Source organism: Ambystoma mexicanum, chromosome 1p, assembly GCF_040938575.1.
Source record: "Ambystoma mexicanum isolate Mex_15411 chromosome 1p, UKY_AmexF1_1, whole genome shotgun sequence".
NCBI classification, from domain to species: Eukaryota; Metazoa; Chordata; class Amphibia; order Caudata; family Ambystomatidae; genus Ambystoma; species Ambystoma mexicanum.
In genome coordinates this window covers 111,456,615-111,482,647 of record NC_090921.1, presented here as the reverse complement: position 1 = coordinate 111,482,647, position 26,033 = coordinate 111,456,615, and the positions used below count along the sequence as shown (strand labels likewise).

The 26,033-nt window shown below is 47.0% G+C and overlaps 1 protein-coding gene across 1 annotated transcript in view; it reads right to left on the bottom strand.

The window, feature by feature from the left end:
• Positions 1 to 26,033, bottom strand: part of FGF11 (fibroblast growth factor 11) — a 668,532-nt gene that overhangs the window by 228,861 nt on the left and 413,638 nt on the right. The window contains exon 2 of the mRNA XM_069644469.1: positions 2,323 to 2,433. Within this exon, the coding sequence (XP_069500570.1) occupies positions 2,323 to 2,433 (111 nt within the window). The remainder of the gene's footprint in view (positions 1 to 2,322; positions 2,434 to 26,033) is intronic.

Genomic DNA, 26,033 nt, shown 5'->3' with positions numbered 1-26,033 from the left:
CGGGAGAAAATCCAGAGCTGGCGGGAGCAAATCCAGAGCTGGCAGGAGCAAATCCAGAGCTGGCGGGAGCAAATCCAAAGGTGGCAGGAGCAAATCCAAAGTTGGCGGGAGCAAATCCAGAGCTGGCAGGAGCAAATTCCGAGCTGGCGAGGCCAAATTCGGAGCTGGCGAGAGCAAATCCCGAGCTGGCGGGCGCATCTCTCAGAGGGCTTTCACCATATCTTTGAGAACTACATTTTCACATGAGCTTCTAGGCAGCGCTGCGGAGGGGCCATTCCCGCAGCTCGTAAGCGCGGACAAGTAACCTGGGGGGAACGGGGGCCACAGGGGTATGGGCAGAACACATGCTGCAGACACATGGTCAGCCCTATATCCCTCCCCTCTCATCCAGCTTCAGAGACAGGCAGGATGAGGACCATAGCAGTATGCCACAACCACACAAGAGATCATGGAGGCAGGAAGTAACAATAGGTGGCCTACAATGGTCACCATGAGGCGCTAACTGCTGTCGGCACCAGCCGGCCAGGGGCGCGGAAAGCCGCCCCCACACACGTGCAGTGCCTAGGGCTAATCTACCAAGATATAAGGGGCTGCCTGGGTAGCAAGAAACACAATCCTTGGTGGTAAGCAGAGAGCCCCAAAAGTAATCTGCGTGCAAAGAAGACCTTTCTTGTACCCAAGAACCCACCCACCCAAGAAAAAAAGTAGAAAAAGGGAAAAGAAAAGAAATACAGGGGAACGAACGGGGCCCACATCGTCGTGGGAGGAAGAAGGCAGCATGGGCCAGGGGGCACAACCCTGGACGTCGTGCCTAAATGTATACATTATGTATGATATGGTTCTTTTTATTATTAATATTATGTTGTGTAATATTACGTAATGTACAATAAAAAACGCTGCCTTTTTATTGCCAACACTTACACAGTGTTTCAGTGATCATTGGGGAAACACAATATGGGTAACATTCGCCAGCCTCTTGGCTCCACTGGTTATCAAAGATGCTGCAGGCAGCTCCAAATTCACTCCAAGGTTAGACTCTCTGGATTAAGTATACAGCATTGAGTGCAAATCGGATACGCCCACGACGTTCCTGATTTCCTCCAGTGGAAATCCTTGTGAATTCGATCCATGGCCGACAGCAGAGTTTGGTGCGGGGCAGGGTGTGGTGGAGGCCTCATTGTACTCGGGCACGCTGAGGCAGCAGTGTTTGGAATCACTCGAATAACTCAAAGATTATTGTTTTGGGGACACAGTATCTCAGGATTTGGATTCTCACAGATTATAAGGTGATTCAGAGTAAAATGGGGGTGGTCGTTTTTTGGGTTGGGGCAGTGCTTTAAGTGGGGTAAGAGATTGAGCGGGGTTCATTTGGGGGCGTGGCTTCCATGGTGGGCTCGGTCTAAAAAGTGCACAAATCATAGTGAGGGGCGCAAATTTATAAATGTATGTAAGCGTTTATATATTTGTATGCGTACCTTACTATGGTTTGTGTACTTTTCAAGCCAACTTTTATAAACATAGAAATGTAACATATGTCTATGTTTATAAAAGATGGCTTGAAAAGTACACAATTCAAGGCATCTCTTATAAAGCTTTGCCAACCGACAAAGACCCCTCGGGCTCAGTGATCTGTGCTCACAGAGCCCATAGCCCTAGGCGTCTTCAATCCTCTGTGAACCCGTGGGCTCCGTGATCTGACAGATCACGAAGCCCCCGGGTTCGCTGAGGGTCAGTGACCTGGAGAGGCCAAACAAAGGGACCGTAACTTCCTCTTGTGACCCTTCATTCAAGGAGTCACAAGAGGAAGTTACAGTGACTGACAGAAGTGCCAGCCAGCCACATTATGTCAGCTGCCTGACATTAAAATGACGGGCGCATCTCCCGTCGCAGCGGGATAATGTGTCCTGCCATGGCGTGGTGGCACCAGGGGGGCCCCAGCTGGGCCCAAAACCAGCCCCACTTTTTGGAGACGGCCAGGACCCAGCCCCAGCTGGCCCCAGCCCACTTAAAGCACTGGGTAGATGTCTGCCTGCCTGCAATCCCTATGGGGTGATTGGGGGCTTACCTGCCGTGCTTATCAAGGAGGCAACCATGTCATTATATCAGTGGCGGAACAGTGCACGCTCTTTTTCCTCTTTCAAGTGTGAGTTTTCTTTATCCTTTGTTTTTTTGTGTATTCTTTCAGGAGGGGGGAGACCCCAGACACCCCATTTTCCATTCGCCCTTGTTGGTGTTTTCTTGCTGTGTTTAGGTGTGTTACGTTTCATTGCACTGTACAAAGACGTGCCCAGGGCCTGGACCCCATCTCCCATGGATACTCACTGAACGAGCTGCAGTCCTCCTTCGTGCCATTGAGGGTGCCGTCCGACTGCATCTGGAGGTAGAACCCGTACCGGCAGACCAGCTTGCTGACAATCCCCTTCAGCTGCGGTTCTGCAGAAAGTGGCACGGAGGGGCATGCACGAAGGGGAGTGGACACGGTGGAGGACAGGGGAATGGGCAATGAGGAAGGGAAGAAAGAGGGAATGAGGCACAGAGGGACACACATGAAGGGGAGTGGCACGGGGGAGGACAGGGGAATGGGCAAGGAGGAGGGGAAGAAAGCAGTATAGTGCCAAAGAGAAACACAAATGAAGAGGAGTGGAAACAGTGGAGGACAGGGGAATGGGCAATGAGGAGGGGAAGAAAGAGGGAATGCGGCACAGAGGGACACACATGAAGGGGAGTGGACACAGTGGAGGACAGGGGAATGGGGAATGAGGAGCGGAAGAAAGAGGGAATGCGGCACAGAGGGACCCACATGAAGGGGAGTGGCACGGTGGAGCACAGGGGAATGGGCAATGAGGAGGGGAAGAAAGAGGGAATGTGGCACAGAGGGACACACTCGAAGTGGAGTGGACACAGTGGAGGACAGGAAAATGGGCAATGAGGAGGGGAAGAAAGAGGGAATGCGGCACAGAGGGACACACATGAAGGGGAATGGCACGGTGGAGGACAGGGGAAAGGGCAATGAGGAGGGGAAGAAAGAGGGAATGCGGCACAGAGGGACACACATGAAGGGGAGTGGCACAGTGGAGGACAGGGGAATGGGCAATGAGGAGGGGAAGAAAGAGGGAATGCGGCACAGAGGGACACGCATGAAGGGGAGTGTCACGGTGGAGGACAGGGGAATGGGCAATGAGATGGGGAAGAAAGAGGGAATGCGGCACAGAGGGACACACGTGAAGTGGAGTAGACACAGTGGAGGACAGGAAAATGGGCAATGAGGAGGGGAAGAAAGAGGGGATGCGGCACAGAGGGACACACATGAAGGGGAGTGGCACGGTGGAGGACAGGGGAATGGGCAACGAGGAGGGGAAGAAAGAGGGAATGCGGCACAGAGGAACACGCATGAAGGGGAGTGGCACGGTGGAGGACAGGGGAATGGGCAATGAGGAGGGGAAGAAAGGGAATGCGGCACAGAGGGACATACGCGAAGTGGAATGGACACAGTGGAGGACAGGAAAATGGGCAATGAGGAGGGGAAGAAAGAGGGAATGCGGCACAGAGGGACACACATGAATGGGAGTGGCACGGTGGAGGACAGGGGAATGGGCAATGAGGAGGGGAAGAAAGAGGGAATGCGGCACAGAGGGACACACATGAAGGGGAATGGCACGGTGGAGGACAGGGGAAAGGGCAATGAGGAGGGGAAGAAAGAGGGAATGCGGCACAGAGGGACACGCATGAAGGGGAGTGGCACGGTGGAGGACAGGGGAATGGGCAATGAGGAGTGGAAGAAAGAGGGAATGCGGCACAGAGGGACACGCATGAAGGGGAGTGGATACAGTGGAGGACAGGAGAATGGGCAATGAGGAGGGGAAGAATGAGGGAATGCGGCACAGGGACACACGCGAAGGGGAGTGGACACAGTGGATGACAGGGGAATGGGCAATGAGGAGGGGAAGAAAGAGGGAATGCGGCACAGAGGGAAACAAGTGAAGTGGACACAGTGGAGGACAGGGAAATGGGCAATGAGGAGGGGAAGAAAGAGGGAATGCGGCACAGAGGGACACACATGAAGGGGAGTGGCACGGTGGAGGACAGGGGAATGGGCAATGAGGAGGGGAAGAAAGAGGGAATGCGGCACAGAGGGACACACGCGAAGTGGAGTGGACACAGTGGAGGACAGGGGAATGGGCAATGAGGAGGGGAAGAAAGAGGGAATGCGGCAAAGAGGGAAACAAGTGAAGAGGAGTGGAAACAGTGGGGGACAGGAGAGTGGCCAAAGAATATGGGGACCAGAGGGTTTATTGAGCAGAGGTGAGATGTCAGGCAGACGTGATCAGTGGACAGAGTAAAAGCGGAAATAAGGACAGAGTCAGCGAGGAATGAGAAAAAAGGGAGAGAAAAGTGACAGAGAAAAAAAGAGAGAGGAGTGTGGAATAAATAACCATGACCAAACAAAAGAAATGACGAGGATATGAGGAGGATATGGGAGTGAGAAAGATACGACACACATTGGAGAGAAGCAGGGGAGATACAGAGCGGTAAAGTTGAGGGAGAAGTAAGCGGTGCGATAGATAGCGAAAGCAACAGATGGAGGGAGAGAAATTGAAGGAAAGAAACATGGGAGAGCGAAAGAAGGAAGGATGATAGCAGATCGAGAGACAAGAAGAAAGAAGAGATGGAGGGAGATAGAATGAGCGATGGGAAAATGTAGAGCGAGAGCAAAGGAAGGAGGGAGGTATAGAAAGAGAACAGAGAAAGAGGAAGGTAGAGTGAGTGGGAGAAGGAGGAGAGAGGGAGGGACCGAAAGAGAGAGAGAAAGAGAGAGAGACGGAGGGAAGGAGGGAGGCAGAGGGAGAGAGGGGGAGAAAGAGAGACAACAGAGAAAGTGGGAGGAGGAGAGACAGAAAGAGAGGAAGGGAGAGGGATAGAGAGAGAATAGAGAAAGTGGGAGAGAGAGGGCGAGAGAGGGAGAGATAGACAGGGAGACAGAACGGGAGAGAGAGCGAGAGAAAGAGAGAGAATAATGGAAGGGGAGAGAGAGGGAGAAAGAAAGAGAGAGTTGGAAGAGGGATAGAGCAGAGAGAGCGAGAAAGGGATGGGGTAGAGAGTGAGAAAAAGGGATTGAATAGAGAAAGAGGAAGGGAGGGAGATGGAGAAAGAGGGAGGCAGAGAGAGAGATTGGAAAAGGAGGAGAGAGAGACAGCGAGACATAGAGAGAGCAAGAGAGAGAGGGAGAGAGAGGGATGGGAGGGAGAGAGAGAGAAAGGGTGAGAAAGAGAGAGGGAGAGGGGAAGAGAGAGAAAGAAAAATAGAGGAGAGGAAGGAGAGAGGGGGAGGCAGAGCGAGGAGACCAAAAGGGAAAGAATAGAACGAGTGTGAGAGAGAGAATGGAGAAAAGGGGAGGCAGAGAAAGAGAGGGAGTGGGAGAAGGAGAGAGAGAGAGGGGAAGGAAGAGAATAGAGAAAGAGGGAGTGAGAGAGTTTGGGAGAAGGAGAATAAGATGTGATGTCATCATTGTATGTGAAGAAAATACACATAAAGAAAGGTGGCAGCAGTGAATACATTTATAGGGAGTGTGGGTGATACACAGATGAGGTACAGAAGAAAAGGCATGCAATGAGGGGCAGGGGTGGAGAGAGAGAGAGAGAGAGAGAGAGGGGGAGAGAGAGAGAGAGAGAGAGAGAGAGAAAGAAGCAGAAAGTCCTGTTAGTTTCAGCCTGATGCGCACTGAGAGTGCAAGAAAGCAATCATTTGATCAGGGGCTACCCATGTGTTTAATTGGTATTTCTGGAATATTTTAATTTTGACCTTGAGGATCCCTGGGGCCAGCTTTCTGTATGCAGTTTAATATACGTCTGACTGAAAAACAGCTGAGATGGCAGCATGTAAATGTGGATCGGGCAACTTAGGCAGGGGCCTCACACAGCCCAGCCGCTTCTCCGGTTTAATACACACACTAGATGGGACCATGTGACAGCAGAGATACTGCTCACACAGTGTTACAGAGTCTTTATGGGCGCAGGCATCAGAAAGCAGAGATAGCCGCAAGGTTACCGGCTGTATAGGCTCAGGCATCAGAAAGCAGAGATATCCCCCAAGGTTACAGTCTTTATAGGCTCAGGTATCAGAAAGCAGAGATAGCCACAAGGTTACAGTTTGTATAGGCTCAGGCATCAGAAAGCAGAGACACCCCCACAGTTACAGTCTTTATAGGCTCGGGCATAAAAAAAGCAGAGATAACCCCACGGTTACAGTCTTTATAGGCTCAGGCATAAAATAGCAGAGATAGCCCCAAGGTTACAGTCTTTATAGGCTCAGGCATCAGAAAGCAGAGAAAGCCCCACGGTTACAGGCTGTATAGGCTTAGGCATCAGAAAGCAGAGGTACCCCCAAAGTTACAGTCGGTATAGACTCAGGCATCAGAAAGCAGAGCTACCCCCAAGGTTACAGTTTTATAGGCTCAGGCATCAGAAAGCAGAGATAACCCCAAGGTTACAGTCTGTATAGGCTCAGGCATCAGAAAGCAGAGATAGCCCAAGGTTACAGTCTGTATAGGTTCAGGCATCAGAAAGCAGAGATACCCCCAAGGTTACAGTCTTTATAGGCTCAGGCATCAGAAAGCAGAGATACCCCGCAGGTTGCAGATTCTTTTTAAGCTCAGGCATCAGAAAGCAGAGATACTCCCATGGTTACAGTCTTTATAGACTTGGGCATCAGAAAGCAGAGATATCCCCAAGGTTACAGTCTTTATAGGCTCAGGCATCAGAAAGCAGAGATCCCCCAGGTTGCAGAGTCTTAATAGGGTCATGCATCAGAAAGCAGAGATACCCCCACGTTGCAGAGCCTTTACAGGCACAAGCATCAGAAAGCACCAATAACCCTCTCCGTTTACATCCTTTACAAACTTAGCCTCAATAAAGCAGAGATAGTCCAAGTTACACAACCCATACAGGCTCAGACATCAGAAAGCAGAGACAGCATCGGCCTACACCACCCGTACAAACTTAGGCTCCAAAAAGCAGATATACCCCCAGGTTACTTTATGCCTTACAGCCTCGGGCATCAGAAATCAGAGATACCCTCGGCTTTTACAGCCCTCACAAACTCAGGCTTTAGAAACTAGAGAAAGCCCAAATTGACTGAATCCTGTACAGGGTCAGACACAAGTAAGTAGAAATACCCACAAGTTACACTGAGCCCGTACAGGATATTCTGGGTTTAAAGTGCCCTTACTAATTCAGGCTCCAAAAATAGGATATACCCCCCCCCGGTTACAGAGTCCTTTCAAGCTTTGCCCCCAGACAGCAGAGATACCTATTTCAGGCGTCAAAAAGAAGACATCATCAGGTTACACAGCTTTTACAAGCTCAGACCTTAGGCAGACACTTCCAATGGTTATACAGAGCTTACAAGATCAGGCATTAGTCAGCAGAAGAGCTGTCCATCCGGTCAGCCATAGCTTACAGGCTGAGCATTCTCTTAGGTTACACAGTGATCACAAAATCTAAAGTCTACTCTGGGATGCACACAATATAAACGCGGACACCTTCACCAGCATATCTATCCCTCACGCTTCACTGATTGTACAGGCTGAGGGTTTCATATGGAGTTATTCCTTCCCATACAGGCATCTAAAATCTCAGTCCTTTACAGAGGTGTCCTTGTTCAGGTTTCACAAATTCCAGACCTCACACAGCGGTCGGACCTCAGAACTGTCTTTAGTTTACAATTGTACACACTAGTTTTACAGGTTTTAGATGGTGGTTCTGTTCTTCAGGGACACATATCCAACCGACCCAGATGGGAGAGCAGTGCTATCTTTCAAGAACCCAGACCTGACTAGATAAGCTTGACGCCTGAACCATCCCTCAGGGACAAAATTCTTACAGGCCCAAGTGAGCCTCAGCCAGTAGAGCTATCGCTGAAGTTACACGGATCTTACAGGCTAAGGCTTTACACAACACAGATTCTTCTTTTGTCTCAGGCCTCCGACATGAAAGCCATTCTATTGGCTAGCCAGATCCTATCTTCTCAGACAGCAAATGTAACTATCTGCTATCAAACATATTAGCAGACCTATATCCCAGTCTACTCTGCTCTTGCAGGCTAATGGACCTTAGATAGCAGAGCCATCCCTGGTGTTATACAGAGTATGCAAGATCCACTCTGAGGCAGCAGTTATCCCCCAGTCTCGGTTTATCTTGCAGGCCTATGGACCTCTGATAGCAGAGCTATCCCTGGTGTTGTACAGAGTGCCCAAAATGCAGCCTGAGGCAACAGTTATCCCAAAGGCTACGCTGCTCTTGCAGGAATATGGACCTTAGACAGCAGAGCCATCCCTGGTGTTATACAGAGAGTGCAAGATCCACCCCGAGGCAGCAGTTATCCCCCAGTCTAGGTTTATCTTGCAGGCCTATGGACCTCAGATAGCAGAGCTATCCCCGGTGTTATACAGAGTGCCCAGGATGCAGCCTGAGGCAACAGTTATCCCACAGGCTACGCTGCTCTTGCAGGAATATGGACCTTAGACAGCAGAGCCATCCCTGGTGTTATACAGAGAGTGCAAGATCCACCCTGAGGCAGCAGTTATCCCCCAGTCTAGGTTTATCTTGCAGGCTTATTAACCTCAGATAGCAGAGCCGTCCCCAGTGTTATACAGAGTGTGCAAGATGTAGCCTGAGACAGCCGTTATCCCACAGGCTACTCTGCTCTTGTAGGCTTATTGACCTCAGAGAGCAGAGCCATCCCTGGTGTTATATAGAGTGTGCAAGATCCACTCTGAGGCAGCAGTTATCCCCCAGTCTAGGTTTATCTTGCAGGCCTATGGACCTCAGATAGCAGAGCTATCCCTGGTGTTATACAGAGTCCCCAGGATGCAGCCTGAGGCAACAGTTATCACACAGGCTACTCTGCTCTTGTAGGCTTATGGACCTTAGACAGCAGAGCCATCCCTGTTGTTATACATAGTGTGCAAGATGCAGCCTGGGGCAGCAGGTATCCCCCAGGCTATGCTGATCTTGCAGGCTTATGGACCTCAGAGAGCAGAGCCGTCCCTAGTGTTATACAGAGTGTGCAAGATCCACTCTGAGGCAGCAGTTATCCCCCAGCCTATGCTGATATGCTGGTCTTGCAGGCTTATGGACCTTAGATAGCAGATCCATCCCCAGTATTATACAGAGTGTGCAAGATCCACTCTGAGGCAGCAGTTATCCCCCAGCCTATGCTGATATGCTGATCTTGCAGGCCTATGGACCTCAGATAGCAGATCCATCCCCAGTATTATACAGAGTGTGGAAGATCCAGCCTGAGGCAGCAGGTATCCCCCAGGCTATGCTGATCTTGCAGGCTTATGGACCTCAGAGAGCAGAGCCGTCCCCAGTGTTATACAGAGTGTGAAAGATGCAGCCTGAGGCAACAGTTATCCCACAGGCTACTCTGATCTTGCAGGCTTATGGACCTTAGATAGCAGAGCCATCCCTGGTGTTATACATAGTGTGCAAGATATACCCTGAGGCAGCAGTTATCCCCTAGTCTAGGTTTATCTTGCTGGCTTATGGACCTCAGATAGCAGAGCCATCCCTGGTGTTATACAGAGTGTCCAAGCTCCAGCCCGCGGTAGCAGTTATCCCCATGTCTATGCTGATCTTGCAGGCTTATAGACCGTAGATAGCAGAGCCATCCCTGGTGTTATACAGAGTGTGCAAGATCCAGCTGATGAGGCAGTGGTTATCCACGAGTCTGCGCTGTTCGTGGAGGCTTATGGATCGTAGATAGCAGAGCCATCCCCAGTGTTATACACAGTGCCAAAGATGCAGCCTGAGGCAGCAGTTATCCCCCATTCTAAGTTGATCCTGGAGGCTTATTTTACCAGCTTGCTCCCCTTCGCACCATGCATATCTCAGCAATGTGTCTCCTCTTTGGTCTTTCTCCTCGCACCTCTGACCTTCTTCTCTTCCATCACTCTTTTGGCTTCCTTTTGACTCTCATCTTCCTTTGTATTTTTTTTGTATTGTTTTTCATCAAGTCAAGGTCTGCTCCACCTCATCTCTCCTCCCTGGTATCGATCTATAATATTCCTCGATCTCTATCCGCTCATTCTCAATTTCTTCTTGTTGTTGCTATACGCCCTTCCGCTCTTAGTTTACTCTTTTTCACTTCTTGTTCCGAAGCACTGGAATTATTTCTACCTGTCTCATATGTACTCTCTTTCTCTGGGTTTTGTTCTTGCCTAAAGTCTCATTTTGTTTTTTTCTCAATTGTAAAATTATCTATTGCCCTTTGTAAATTTGCACATTCCCTTATTTTGTGCTGATGTTTGACCTTGTCTCACCCAACACCACATGGCGGCTACCAACAGAAAAACACACCCACGCTCAGTGAACGGTTTCTCTAAACTGAAGCTGTCGACAGCACCCCACAGCTCGTTTGCTCTTTTTCCCGCTCAGTCCTACTAATTTACCCACCTCCTGCCTTCCTTCACAGATTCGCCATTGCTCCAAGATTCCACCCAGGTGGCAACATTGCGCAGTATAAGAACATTTAACATAACATACATTCAAATTCAAACATACACAGAGAGTGGGTATACCGGTGAGTAACCGGGCTCTGTGTGTGTGGGATGGATGGGTGAAAGGTGCAGGACAAGAGAGCCAGGCTGGGCTGTCACCTGGTGCAGTTGTGTACGCCCACACCACCACCGGAAGCTCCGAGCTGTGATGCAATAACCAGGCTTATTTCCCGGAAGTTCATCGTCCTGGTCGGCTGTCATGATTGGATGATTCTGCTCTACGTTCCAATAGGCCCATATGCCTGGAAAGGGCTCATTAGTATAGAGGTTAGCGGAGGAAGTGTGTCACTAATATGCACAGACGACGTGAAGGTAACCTCTCTCCCCCACCCCCCCAGCCAGCTTGGAAGGCGGCCGGACTTCCCCCGCCTGCCTTGGAAATTGATGAGGCTGTCTCGTCCTGGCCTCGATTCGCTTTTAGCGCACAGGGCCTTCGAGGCTAACGTATCCTCCCGGGATTGTTTTGTTGGAATAACCTTCTTTTCAAATTATTTTAGGCTTTTACTGAAGTTCCCCTTTTCTCGTCGCATGCCCGAGTCGGGAAACTCGGCCCCGCTCGTCTGGCTGAGTTGCGTTTCCATGCGCTCAGGTTTGGGATGATGGCGTCTTGCCAGGAATGTGGTCTCCTGGAAGGCTCTATCTAGGGGGTTCGTCTAAGATTTATAGGGGGTGCTGCAGACACACTGAGGTGATTCCTCAGGGCGATAGGTGGGGGTTTAGTACTGGAAGAGCAGGATGTGCTCCGTGCCAGGAATGAGGTGAATTGCCGATGTGCAGGGGTGCTACAGAGGAATGAGGTTTATTGGCAGGACTGTATGTGGTGTTTTAGTACTGGAAGAGCAGGGGGTGCTACATGTGAGGAATGGGGTATTTTGGCAGGGCTGTATGTGGGGTTAACTACTAGAAGAGCAGGGGGGACTGCATGTCAGGAATGTGGTGTGTTTGCAGGGCTGTATGTGGGGTTTAGTACTGGAAGAGCAGTGGGTGCTTAATGCCAGAAATTTGGTGTTTTTGCAGGGCTGTATGTGGGGATCAGTATTGGAAGAGCAGGGGGTGCTGAATGCCAGGAATGCAGTGTTTTGGCAGGGCTGTATGTGGGGATCAGTATTGGAAGAGCAGGGGGTGCTGAATGCCAGGAATGCAGTGTTTTGGCAGGGCTGTATGTGGGGATCAGTATTGGAAGAGCAGGGGGTGCTGAATGCCAGGAATGCAGTGTTTTGGCAGGGCTGTATGTGGGGATCAGTATTGGAAGAGCAGGGGGTGCTAAATGCCAGGAATGCAGTGTTTTGGCAGGGCTGTATGGGGGATTTTGTGATGGAAGAGCAGGGAGACTGCATGTCAGGAATTAGGTGATTTGACAGGGCTGTATGTGGGGGTTAGTACTGGAAGAGCAGGGGTGCTTTATGTCAGGAATTTGGTGTTTTGGCAGGGCTGTATGTGGAGGTTCACTACTGGAAAAGCAGGGGGTGCTGAATGTTGGGAATGTGGTGCTTTTGTAGGGCTATATGTGGGGTTTAGTATTGAAAGAGCAGGAAGTGACACACAGGTGAATGATGAATATATATATATATACATACATATATATATATATATATATATATATATATATATATATATATATATATATATATATATATTACACAGCCACGGTAGTGGCCATGTAGTTATGGTTAAGTTGGTGTTTCCATAGGAAGAGCATTTTTTGGGCAGCTTATAACTCTGCTCCCCCTGGACGAATCCTCACCAAACTTTGCAAAAAAAGTATATGGGGCACTCTGAATTTGCAAAGTTTGGTGATGTTTCGTCCAGGGGGAGAAAAGTTATAGGGGGGGTCCCAAAACGTCTTTTTTTCCCATAGACTGAATGCGCACGCCTACAGCCCAAACCGCTGGACGGATTGTCATCAGATTTGCGGCAGGGGCTTGGTCCAGAAAGCGTGCTTTTGTAAATTTGGTGCTAATCCGTACAGTAGTTTCCTTTGAAACAACCCAAAAATATGTCTAAAAAAATGTGTGATATCTAAGTCCGCTCCACGGTCACACTTCCCTGTTCGCTCCGCGGACAAGATATCGATTGGCCAGGGGGGTGGCGCATTGACTGCGGACACGCGACGTCTTCGCCGATTGGCTACAGTGAGCCGTGATGTGCGTCAGAATGTGTGGATGCGCCCGACATCTTGGATCCGAAGACAGCACGGTCACCACCAGAGGGGAAATGCTGTTTCGGAAACTGTTTTGCTCTCACACAGTGCGTGGGGAGGATCACAGAGTAAGAGATGGGTTAAATATCGTACTTGTTTTTTCCACCGGCCGGTGGTAATGAAGGATTCACCATGCGAAATGGTGTTTGGGAAATTCTTCTGACCACCTCCAATGTTTGGAGAGGTTCAGAGCGTAAGAGATGACTGAAATACTGTTAATGATGTATTCTCCATTGCCGCCTTGGTCAGGACATTTGTACATGCAGAAAATGAGGGGTATAATAAGGGTAATATTTCAGTCTGTGCTGTGTAGAGGCACCTTGAAAATGTTCGAAGGACACGCGTGATGTTACTGACCATTCTAATTGAGTATATGTTGTTATTACATTACATTTCCCTATGGGTCTGTAATTGATTAGTATGCCATGGGACATTCTTCTGACCACCTACAGTGCTTGGAGAGATTCAGAACGTAAGAGATGACTGAAATACTGTACTTGTTTGGGCGGCAACTGTTAATTATGTATTCTCCATTGCTGCCTTGTTCAGGACATTTGTACATGCAGAGAATGAGGGGTATAATGAGGGTAGTATTTCAGTCCGTGCTGTGTAGAGGCACCTTGAAAATGTTCGAAGGACTCGCGTGGTGTTACTGACCATTCAAATTGAGTACATGTCGTTATTACATTACATTTTTCTATGGGTCTGTAATTGATTAGTATGCCACCATGGTTATGACATGCTGCGGTAGTTGTGGCCAGGGCCAAAAGTCTTGGATGCATGGCGCAAGGCCATACTTCCAAGACTGTAGGCCCTGGCCACAACCACCGCAGCATGCCACAACCATGGACACACCTGTACTATTGACTAACGGTTACATGGTTGTGGGGAGTGTGTACAGCATCCAAGATCAAAGTCATAAGCGCTGGAGGTATAAGCCAGTGCACACCCACACATTGTAATATTTATGGAGATACAGCTAGGAGTGCAGTCTCTGGCCAGAACAAGAGAAGCAAACCACACCTATCAATACACCCATACTACTGCACATCACTGAGGTGGTTGTGGGCAGGATGTAGAGTTTTGGTTGCATGGCTGCAGGCTGTAGCCCATACACCATACTCCTACAACCCTAGGCCCTGGCCACACCCACCACATCATATTACAGCAATGCATATACCCGTAGTATATGTTAGCATGTTAGATGGTTCTGGGGAGGGTGTACTGTCTTGGGTGCATGGCCCAAGGCCATGCACCCAGAAACGACCTTATAAGCAGTGGAGTTATAAGCCAATGTACACGTATACATTCAAATATATACAGACATATATCCAACTCTCTAGGTCCAGCCCACTGTCGGAATAGAAACAATATTGTGCCTCCCATTGTAACAATTGTATGTGTATTGGCCTACGCCAAGTTGTCTAAACATCATGTGCGAACAAACTCCACGGCAAGGTCTTGACCTTAGACAAAGTAATGTAAGTCGCCATCTTGGATTGAGCCGTCATCTTAGGTTCTCTTGTGATGTAGAAGTCACCCTGAACATCAAAATGGAGGCCGAATGACATTCTGAGTAAAACTCTGGCCATTGTGACCTCCGTGCAATTGAATAATTAATATGCCTGCAGGCCACTTGTCGGGATCACAAACTGAGACCTTGTCCTACCGTTGATCTATATGTAAATGTACAACTATATCAGTGAAACTAATCGAAATGTATATATTAAAGGATTGACCTGGCAAGGAACCCAAAGACCTGTTTTGCAGAATGGTTAACACACAAGAGGGTTGGCTCAGGGCTAGACAAATTGTATAAAAAGCCCGGGTATTCCAATATGCGGTCTCTCACTAACACATCGAACCCTCGTTGAAGTTCGTTATGTTACTCTGAGAGCCGAATAGCTATCCGTTTGTCAATTGACTTGGTAACTGTTGTAGCTTTTTGAATAAAGCACTTGTATGTTTCTTTGTAACCTGTGTTGGTGTGTTTCTTTTCGGGCTTCCCGGCCTCATATTATTTTTCTGTTTTCACAGTTGGCGCCCGAATAGGGACCCTCAAGATTGATGCCGGATCATTGAAGGATTGACGCAGACTATCGGACCGGGATCGGACGGTGTGATACTGCGGGCCCGACCGAACGAGACGCGATACCTCGGCAGCGCTGCACGATCCGATCCTTGGACGATAGTTGTGTGGTCTGACACGGCATCTTGACGAGGGTCCATTTTTGAGGCGGGCAGATTTGTCGAAACCACCAAACACAAGGTAAAATTTGTTAGGTAAGTTCTTTGGTAAACCGTACGATCCTCCTTAGGTTTGGTCAGGTGTAGTCATGACCCGACTCTTAATTTAACCCTGACACTTTAAATTTGGCGTATTGTATCTGCAGACACAATTATTGACCAGGTAACACCAATTTTTTGTGAAATGCCTGGGAAATTGTCTAGCTGCTTTAGGGCTCTGTTCCGCAGCGATCGACAATCTTTGGAATTTAGCCGCCCGGCACCACAGGAGGGGTCGCGGCGTGTACTATGTACTGTAAGCATGGCATTGGAAGTAAAGTATTTAATGATATTTGGCACAGACAAACCAGACATGCCTCTGAATTTCAGTGGCCAATCAATGGTAGTTTCGAGATCCCCCGTATTGAATACCTAGAATCGGTCTTGCTAAAAAAAAGGCCAGACCTGCAGCATTTGATGTTTTGCAGAATTGGAAAAAAGAAGCGTTGCAGCAGCTTAAAAGTAGGGATAAACATGCTCGCCGTCATAAAACAAATGCCGAAAAGGCGTTGTTATATGATAAGGAAAAACATTCAGAGTCAGTCAAACATATGGATAGGGCTTTCTCACTCAGTATCCAGAAAATCTATCACTCTAAAGATTTCCATGTTTCTGAAGAATTTATTGAAAAATTGTTAAACGAACGCAGGCCTGGTGCCTCTGCGCCACCTCCCGATGATCCTCTCCCTGGTGCTCTGCCCATTCTTTCTGTTATTCCTGCTGTTATTCCTGTTCCCCCTGTACAACCTACTGTTCCTATTCCTCCAGTTGTTGTTCCTCCACCTATTCTACCACCCCTTCCTCTTGCACCGATAGTTGCACACCATTGAATTTGCCCACACCTCCGCTCCCGAGTAGTTCTATACTGACTGAAGTTGATCAGGGTGCAGGGTCAAAGATTGTTACTCAAAATACTGTCTCTGCAGAAAAGAAACGGGAATTATTTGCATGGGCTAAGCATTGTATGGAGAGAGGTGATCAAGCTGACGTTCTCTCCACATTATCAAATATGGGCAATTTTCCCGAGAAAAATGTTTTTATTGAAGGGTTGGGGACTCAGTTATGTATAATGTGGGGTAGATTACATAATACAGATCTCCCACAAGGGTTGAGGGATATAAACACTTTAGCGCTTTCGAGGGACACTGAGGAGAAAGTACATGGTCATGTTGAGAGGTTGTTTGAGTATAGAAGGGACTTAGAAAGATTACGGGATAAGGATGGTGAGGACGACAGTATGTATGTACAGAAACGGTTCCTTCCGTGTCGTAGATCAGCATCTGAGGAAGAACGAATTTGTACCAAAGATGCGATTCGATGGATCTCGGATTCATCCATACCACCGGATGAAGTATATGACACTTATAGTCAGTATACAGTAGAAATGCAGAGGAAGGTGATTCAGGTAATGGTACAGTATCTACAGGATGAATGTGTAAGGAAAAAGGTTAGTTGTCCTATAGAGTTATTGGGTATTTGTAAAAGGGCTTTTTCGCCCGACACTTCTTCGACTGCCTTAGCGCTCGACCTGGCTCTGTTGCTCAGTAAGCAGTCGGAGTTACCTATATCTCAGTTGCCAATGAGAGATGTTCCCCCGACATTTGTCCCAAAGGTTGAGATTCCAGCTAATGCTGGGACAGGTGCACCTGCTGTGGACATCCCTGCACATTATGTATCGCAATTTGTTCACGTCCCGTTTTCGCGACAGGAAGTGAACACTATCAGACAATCAATTCCCGATATTAGGAAAAATCCGACAGGATTCTACAAAGAGATAGAGTCCGTTTTGCAGTCCTCTGTGTTCACCTTAAGTGATATTGACTTGCTATTCCCTGTTCTCCTGCCCGTAGATTTATGGAAGCAGGTTCGAACAATAGACGATGTACCAGGGTTGGGAGATACGTGGGCTAACATGACTAGGTTTGATGGGGAAAGACCAGCTGGTGAGAAACCACCTCAGGTAATACTGACTTTGCCTGATAGAATCGTCGCAAAATTGAAAACCATAATTCCTGAGAAAAGAATTATTTGGGACAAGTTTACGGCCTGTGTTCAAGGAAAAACTGAAGGTGCCACCGAATTCTTTAATAGATTCGAACAGGTATTCTCTGACTTCAGTGGACAGGACTTGGGCACAGAGTCTGGGAAAAGGTTGTTTGTGGACAAATTTGTACGTGGATTGTTGCCCGACATCCAGTCACAGATTATGTCCTCTGAGAGCGCTTGGCAGGCGAAATCCCAATCTGAAGTTTTACACATGGCTCAGTATTATGAGAACCGTGTTAATAATGAAACAGAGAAAATAGAGAAGAGGAAAGGAGATTTGAAGACGAAAGTATTGTTACAACAAATTGTTAGAAATCCCAGAGGAGGTAATTCACAGACCAGAGGTCAGTATGTTCCAAAAGGGAATGTTCCCTTGGGTCCTGTGAATGTTAATCAATGTGCCTATTGCCGCCAGGAAGGTCATTGGCGTGCACAGTGCCCCGTCCTTCGACAAAGGTCAATCATCACATTTGGGAGTATGGGTAGACGACCTAGAGGTCGCCCCGGAGTTGGGGGCCCTGATAGAGGTCCGTTCTCGCAAGATCCTCAGCAACCTTTTTCATGGGAAAATCAGACTTTCAGTGTGGACAAGAGAAATATATTTGATCACCCTTCTGCTGCCTACCTTTCTGAAGAGCTTTCTTCTGACGACATTTTATTTCGTTAGGATTGCCCGAAGCAGGGTTTGGAACCTTCACCTATTCCCGTTAATCAGAAAGGTCCCTACGTTGAATTGTTAGTGGGGAATAGGAAACATCAGTTTTTGATAGACACTGGAGCACAGAAGTGCTCCATTGATCATTCCCGGGTTCCAAACATTCCACTGTCAGGGCAAACTAATGTTTCTGTAGGGTTTTCTGGCATACCAATTGCTTGCCCGGTTTCTTCACTGGTGCCTGTTTCTCTGGGTCCCTTCATGGACCACTGTCCCTTCCTCTTGACTTCAAACTGTGGAGAGAATTTGCTGGGGTTAAATCTGTTGAAGAAACTAAATGCAGTAATTCATTGTTCCTCTGACGGAGTGCGATTGATGGTTTCACCACAGCAACTTCCCAGTTCTCAGTTTCTGATTCGACCATTGCCTCCTGAGCTTAGCGTTGTCTCGGAATGTTTGTGAGCGGTTGACGACAATGATGTCGGGGTACTACAGGTTGAACCCGTTAAAATAGTTTTGAAACATGGAGTTAAACTAACACGCATTCCGCAATATAAAATATCAGTTGAGGGCGAGCGTGCTTTGAAGTGCATTGCCTCTGATTTTGTGCATCGAGGAGTGATTGAAGAGATTGCAGGTAGCTTATGTAACAGCCCAATTTTACCCGTATACAAGAAAGGCGACAATGCAATCCCATTCCATTTCATAATTGATTTACGCGCTATTAACAAAGTTGTCGCCCCACAATTTCCAATTGTGCCTGATGTGACAACGATACTAACGATGATCCCTGCTACAGCTACGCACTTTAGTGTTGTAGATCTGAAGAATGCTTTCTTCAGTATTCCTATACACAAGGAGAGTAGATATTTGTTTGCGTTCACCTTGGGGGGGCGTTCGTTCACATTTACTCGTGCACCTCAAGGTTATACTGAAAGTCCAAGCATTTATAGTAGGGCTTTGAAAGAGCAGCTTGATACCCTTGAATTGCCACCTACTTGTACACTGCTTCAGTATGTCGCTGACTTGCTTTTAGCTGCAGATTCTGAAAGTGCTTGTAAAGAAGGCACTGTATTGTTGCTTATTCATTTGGCTGAAAACAGTCATAAAGCTTTGCCTAAAAAATGTCAATATTGTTGTCAGGAGGTCGCCTATTTAGGCTATCTCCTGTCAAAGGAGGGGAGAAGACTGACACCTGAAAGAATAAAACAGATTTCTGGCATGTCTATTCCAAATACACAGACGGAAGTCAGAGCCTTAATAGGTATGGTTTCTTACTGTAGGCTATGGATCCCAAACTTCTCACTAGTGATAAAACCGATGTTGGCCTTGACGAAGAAGGGCATTTCTTCGCCGCTGCCATGGAAATCGGAACATCAACGATCATTTGAGGTTCTCAAAACTGCGTTATGCTCTGCACCGGTTCTGGGTACTCCAAATTACAATAAGGATTTTGTGCTATTTGTGCATGAATGTGATGGGTGTGCTTTGGCTGTGTTAACACAGGAACACGGGGGAAGAATAGACCGTGCGGTTACTACTCTTCCGCCCTTGATCCTGTCGCATGCGCTTTGCCAAGATGTTTACGAGCTGTTGCTGCTGCTGCCGCGTCTGTAAAACAGAGTGAGGGAATGGTCCTAGGCCATGATTTAATCCTGATGGTACCTCACTCTGTAGATGTCCTATTGAATAAAACCCAAACGCAACACCTCACCTCTGTACGGCTGACGAGGTATGAATTAACTCTGTTTGCCCCTCACATTCAAATTAAGAGGTGTTGTGTTCTTAATCCGGCTGAACTTCTACCTTTCCCGCAAAATACTGTTTGCGGTGACGAAGAATCACATGACTGCCTGTATACTACTGAACAGGAAACGAAGGGCAGGATAGACCTTATAGATACTCCTTTGGGCAATGCGGAAGGGGAGCTGTTTTGTGATGGCTCCTGCTTCAAACTCCTAGATGGTACATCTACAGCTGCCTATGCAGTTACTACATTGAGTACGGTTGTTGAAACTAAGAGAATTCCGCATAACTCCGCGCAGGCCGCAGAGATTATAGCGTTGACCCGAGCTTGTGAACTCTCCGAAGGGCATACAGTTAACATATATACTGATAGCCAGTACGCCTTTGGGGTGGCTCACAACTTTGGGAGGCTCTGGTCGGAAAGAGGGTTCCTAACCTCACATGGGACCAAGATTCAGCATGGCCCCCTGATAGTGCAATTGCTCTCGGCACTCTCACTCCCTAGTCAGTTAGCGATCATGAAATGTGCAGCACATTGTAAGGTCATAGATGATGTGGGAAAAGGGAACGCTTTTGCTGACCAGATAGCCAGGCAAATGGCCACAGACCTTAGCGCAGACATGTATGCTCTAAGAGAAACAAAAGATGCCTATGTAATGGATGAGGGTATTGGGTCTGTGCGAGATATCCAAGCTGATACCACAATAGAAGAATCTAAAAGGTGGGCCGAAGGGATGGGAAAACTAGATGACGATGGGTGTTGGGTGGATACATCTGAAGGGAAATGGTTGCTCCCTGATTCATATGTGCTGGCGACGGTTACGATGGCACACAGTCCTACGCATGTGTGTGCTCAGCAGATCACGAAAATATTAGAACAAGTTTGGGTGAATGATAAAATTTTGAAGATCGCACAGCGCTATGTTCAAAGTTGTATGATTTGCTTCCAGCACAATGTGGGGAAGGGGACAGTAACTCCAAGGGGTAGTTTTTGGCCTCCTTCAGTTCCCTTCGAGGTCATCCACTTTGATTTTATTGAGATGGAACAGTGTAACAATCTAAAATATGTTCTTGTGATCATTTGTGCTTTTGGTAAATGGGTTGAGGCTTTCCCCGTTAAGGATGCTACTGCCATGACCACTGCAAAGACTATGGTAAAGGAATTCTTTCCATGATTTGGGCTGCCAAGGGTAATTTGGTCAGACAACGGTCCCCATTTTGTTGCAGCAGTAATTTTGCAGATATGCACAGCGTTACACATTGAGAAGCGATTTCACTCGGCTAGACACCCTCAAAGTGCTGGGTTGGTAGAGAGACATAACGGTATCCTGAAGAATAAGCTTGCTAAAACATGCGCCGGCACCAAACTGAAATGGCCGGACGCCTTACCTATTGTATTGTTAGCCATGCGTGCCACACCTCAAACTAAGACTGGGCTCTCTCCATTTGAGGTAGTGATGGGGAGACCTGCTAATATTTGGGGTCTTCCGAAGCCCAAAGCTCTGAGGGAGGTTGAAAATGTATTGCTTGTAGACTACTGTAATCAGTTGACTAAAAATCTGTATCTCATTTATCATCAGGTTCAATCAGCTTTACCTGTACGTTTTACGGGCCCAGGACACAATATTCAGCCTGGAAGTTGGGTCCTGGTGAAGGCCTACAAAAGGTCTTCCTGTCTCGCGCCTCGCTGGCGGGGACCCTATCAGGTGCTGTTGGTCACCCAGACAGCAGTGCGGGTGGCTGGAAAGAAGTATTGGATCCACGTGACGCATGTCAAGAAACGTCCTCACCCGACGCCACACATTACAGAAGAAGCAGAACCCCTCGCTGATGCTACAATCTCAGATCCTGGAGTAGCAAATAGCACTGTGAGTGTGTCGGAGAATCCCTGTGAGTCCGTGGAGCTTGGGGAATAGTCCATTTCGTCTCCACACTCTTTGGAAAGGTCGCTTCCGGAAAACGTTGTTTCAAGTTCTGCGACTTCCGTCGCCTCGGATACGTTGCTTCCCTCAGGAAGTGACGTTACCTTATTTCCGGATCAAACAGTACCGGGAACCAGCAGGTACGACCTTCGACGAAGAAAATAGAACTACGGCACGAGTTTTGCCTGTGCATCTTGGAAGAAAGAGTCATTGAGAGTTTTGTTCTTGCAAAAGAAAGTTTTTGAAAAAGAAAAAGGGGATTCTGCTGGCTAGGGTTGGGGAAGGACTAAGAAGTCGCGCGACCATAGTGTTGCCAGCAACGAACATTGGGGTCGTCGATTGAAAAAACTACGATGCCTGCCACCTCCACCGCTGTTGCCCGCATTGGACTTGTGAATAAGGGGGTGACCAACTCGGACAATGAACAATGTGCCTGGGCCCCGAAAACGTATTGCTGTGTTGTGTTAATAGTAATTGGAATTTGTATAGTTACTGCCGTGGGACTCTGGTACTTCGAAGAAATTTATCCTCTAGAGCCTCTTCTGCCAATTGAAGTTGTACCTACTACTTTGACTCCCTCTGTACACCTTCATACTTTGTCACCTAGGGACTCCCAGCATAGACGAAAGTACCATAATAACACTTTAATGATAATAATGAATTCAAGGCATGCCATTTTTAATAAGAGTAATTGCTGGATTTGCACCCATTTACCGCAACATGGCAATAAGGGGCTAGGATGGTATATTCACCCTTTACCTTTAACGACTGCTTGCTATGCCTCTCTTAGAGCACTATTCTTTGGCCGTTGGAATGACAGCATCTCAGGGAACTTTGATGGAACTAATTTAAATGATTTTGAGAAACGTGAATTGACTCCCCTGGGATGCTCGCTTTTCGCAACTAGAAGTAAAAATAATGTTGCATCTATTAAGCCATCTGATAAACTGTCTCTTCCCTTCCAAACTCTAATTTCCTTTAAAATGGCTCAGATAGGCAATAAGGACGCTGTGCCTCCTTCCTACTCTATTAACCAAAGCCCCGATTCAGTCCCCTTTTGTATACAAAGAAATGGCACTCGGTCAATAGGAGATTTTGAAGGTTGTGTGAACATTGTAAATTTGACCGGGGAGAACAGGCCTCTATATGTAGGTGGGCCTGTCTATTTCGTTTGTGGTAGTTCAGCATTTCCCTGGTTGCCCAAGGATTGGCAGGGAACCTGCTATTTAGGAATCCTGTTACCTGGGGTATTCATAGCTAGCACATTGGAAGTTTCTAAGGCTCGCCCACGACGGGACGAGAATGGAGATACCCCTGGGCAAATATTGGGAGATATAACAAAATCAGTTGTGCCATTTTGGGGACAGATAGCAAATTCTGAAAATATTAGGGGGCTAGCAAGAGTATTGGAGAGAACCATCAACCGGACCACAGATATACTCTACAATATGACACTGGAACAGAAAGCAATAAGATTGGTAGCGCTCCAAAACCGGATGGCATTAGATGTCATTCTGGCAGAACGTGGTGGAGTATGTAAATTAGTGGGGTCTGCTTGCTGTGTTTTCGTACCAGATTCCTCAGCAACAATTTTCAAGGCAATACAGAACTTGCACATCCTTAGTTCAGAAGTGCATGTTCCTGTGGGAGATTGGAGTATTAGTGCTTGGTTCTGGGATTCTCTACGATCCTGGGGTTGGAAGGTGCTTTCTGTTGTACTGGTTATTTTGGGAATCCTGCTATTCCTTTGTTGCTGTATCCAATGTCTACCCAGTATATGTGCAATGCTAGGGGGATCTTGCGCTCAGGCAGTGAGCACGATAGGGCACAAAATGTATGCCCCAGATACAGCATCTAAAGAGTTTATGTTACAAGAGGTTCTGGTGAACGACCTAATGGCTATAGATATTACAGATAACGATTCAGGATGTGTGGACGACAATGCATGGAGTTATCTACAAAGACATTAGAAATGATATTAGCACTTGGCATAGGCCAAAAGGAGGGTTTGTCGGAATAGAAACAATATTGTACCTCCCATTGTAACAATTGTATGTGTATTGGCCTACGCCAAGTTGTCTAAACATCATGTGAGAACAAACTCCACGGCAAGGTCTTGACCTTAGAGAAAGTAATGTAAGTCGCCATCTTGGATTGAGCCGCCATCTTAGGTTCTCTTGTGATGTAGAAGTCACCCTGAACATCAAAATGGAGGTCGAATGACATTCTGAGTAAAACTCTGGCCGTTGTGACCTCCGTGCAATTGAATAATTAATATGCCTGCAAGCCACTTGTCGGGGTCACAAACTGAGACCTTGTCCTACCGTTGATCTATATGTAAATGTACAACTATATCAGTGAAACTAATCGAAATGTATATATTAAAGGATTGACCTGGCAAGGAACCCAAAGACCTGTTTCGCAGAATGGTTAACCCACAAGAGGGTTGGCTCAGGGCTAGACAAATTGTATAAAAATCCCGGGTATTCCAATATGCGGTCTCTCACTAACACATCGAACCCTCGTTGAAGTTCGTTATGTTACTCTGAGAGCCGAATAGCTATCCGTTTGTCAATTGACTTGGTAATTGTTGTAGCTTTTTGAATAAAGCACTTGTATGTTTCTTTGTAACCTGTGTTGGTGTTTTTCTTTTCGGGCTTCCCGGCCTCATATTATTTTTCTGTTTTCACACCACAACCACTACAGCATATTAGACAGGCAGGTTAGTGGCTGTTTTGTTATGGTGGAGTTGCTGTTTCCATAGGAAGAACACGTTTTGACAGCCTTATAACTGTGCTATCCTTGGACGAATCGTTACCAGAGTTTGCAAAAAAAATATATCGCATACTGTGACTTTCTTTGCAAAGTTTGGTGATGTTTAGTGCATGGGGGTGCAAGTTATAAGGGGCAGGGGTTCTCAAAATGTCTCTTTTCCCATTAGATTGATTGGGGGAAAATGTTTGTGCCCGCGAACATGTTGCTCTTTCCCTGATTGGTTGTAGAACAGTGTAAAGTAAGTGAGCTTTCTTCGGTGCCCCCCCTATGTTTTATTCATGTTTTAATGTATGCGGATAATATATGTTAGCATGTCCGATGGTTCTGGGGAGGGTGTTCTGTCTTGGGTACATGGCCGAAGCTCATGCACCCAGAAACAACCTTATAAGTAGTGGAGTTATAAGCCAATGTACACGTATACATTAAAATATCTACGGACATATATCCAAATCTCTAGGTCCAGCCCTCAACCACTGCAGCATATTAGACAGACACGTTAGTGGCTGTGTTGTTATGGTGGAATTGCTGTTTCTATAGGACGAACACTTTTTGACTGCCTTATAACTGTGCTACCCTTGGACAAATCGTCACCAAAGTTTGCAAAAAAAATATATCGCACACTGTGACTTTCTTTGGAAAGTTTGGTGATGTTTGGTGCAGGGGGGTGCAAGTTATAAGGGGCAGGTGTTCTCAAAATGTCTCTTTTCCCCTTAGATTAAATGGGGGAAAAAGTTTGTGCCTGCGAACATGTGGCTCTTTCCCTGATTGGTTGTAGAACAGCGTGAAGTAAGTGAGCTTTCTTTGGAGCCCCCCCTATGTTTTATTCATGTTTTAGTGTACGCGGACATCACCAGTAACACATCGAAAACAAGACTGCATTGGACTTGACACACTCATGTAACAGTATTTCAGAAGGTGACCTTTGAGGGGGGGAATGGGATGTGGAAGCACAAAATGAACAAGTGGAGCCTTTTTGTCACCAAAGTGATACGTTTAAATGGAAGTTCCTACTTACTGCTCCACGACCAATTATTGCATGTGGGTTAAAATGTTTTTGGAATAAAATTGCCGTCAGACTGGAGTCCTCAGTTTTGTAAATTACGGCCACCATCTGCAGTGTTTGCTGGAAACATTGCTTCTGGAGGTGTATTGGAGTAGCGGTTCTCATAATTGGATTGCAATATGTTGCTTCAAAGAAAGAATGTATTTGGCTTCTAAGTGAAGGCCACATGAGTTGCTTTTTTGGTTGAACGCTCATTCACTCAGATGCCCAGGCATCTGAGTGAAAGTATAAGGGGCAATTGTTTTTTGACATTGAGCGAAAGGGAAACTTACTGGCAATTCATGGAATGAAAGGGTCGTAAAAAATAGCAATTGATAACGTGATGTTTTAAAAAGTTTGTAAGGGACATGGAATATCAGTATACGAAGATTCTTCGATGCAAATACATTGGTGTCTGACTTGCACAAACAGAATGGAGGCAGTAAATATTGTCTAAGTTTAATTTTGCCCACTCTACAGTGAACCGCGCTTTATTGTTATATTACCGCACATCTAATTGTGGCAATATAATTGTCGTATTATCTTTCTGCGCTATTACATTTTTCCTGTAATATTGCAGAGCGCCCAGGTTGTACATTTGTAGGGTATGACTGCACTAATCCTTTTTTAGCATTAATATTTTTAATTTGAAACGTTAACTTTGTCCACATAGCTTTGTGTATACCGTTGCATGTTTTTTTAGTCTTCTTTGAAATCACGAGAAGTCATTTTTTTTTAATTGTCCCTTTTACGGCGCATGCAAAATCTCGACGTTTGTAGCCTGCCACTATAGGTACACATGG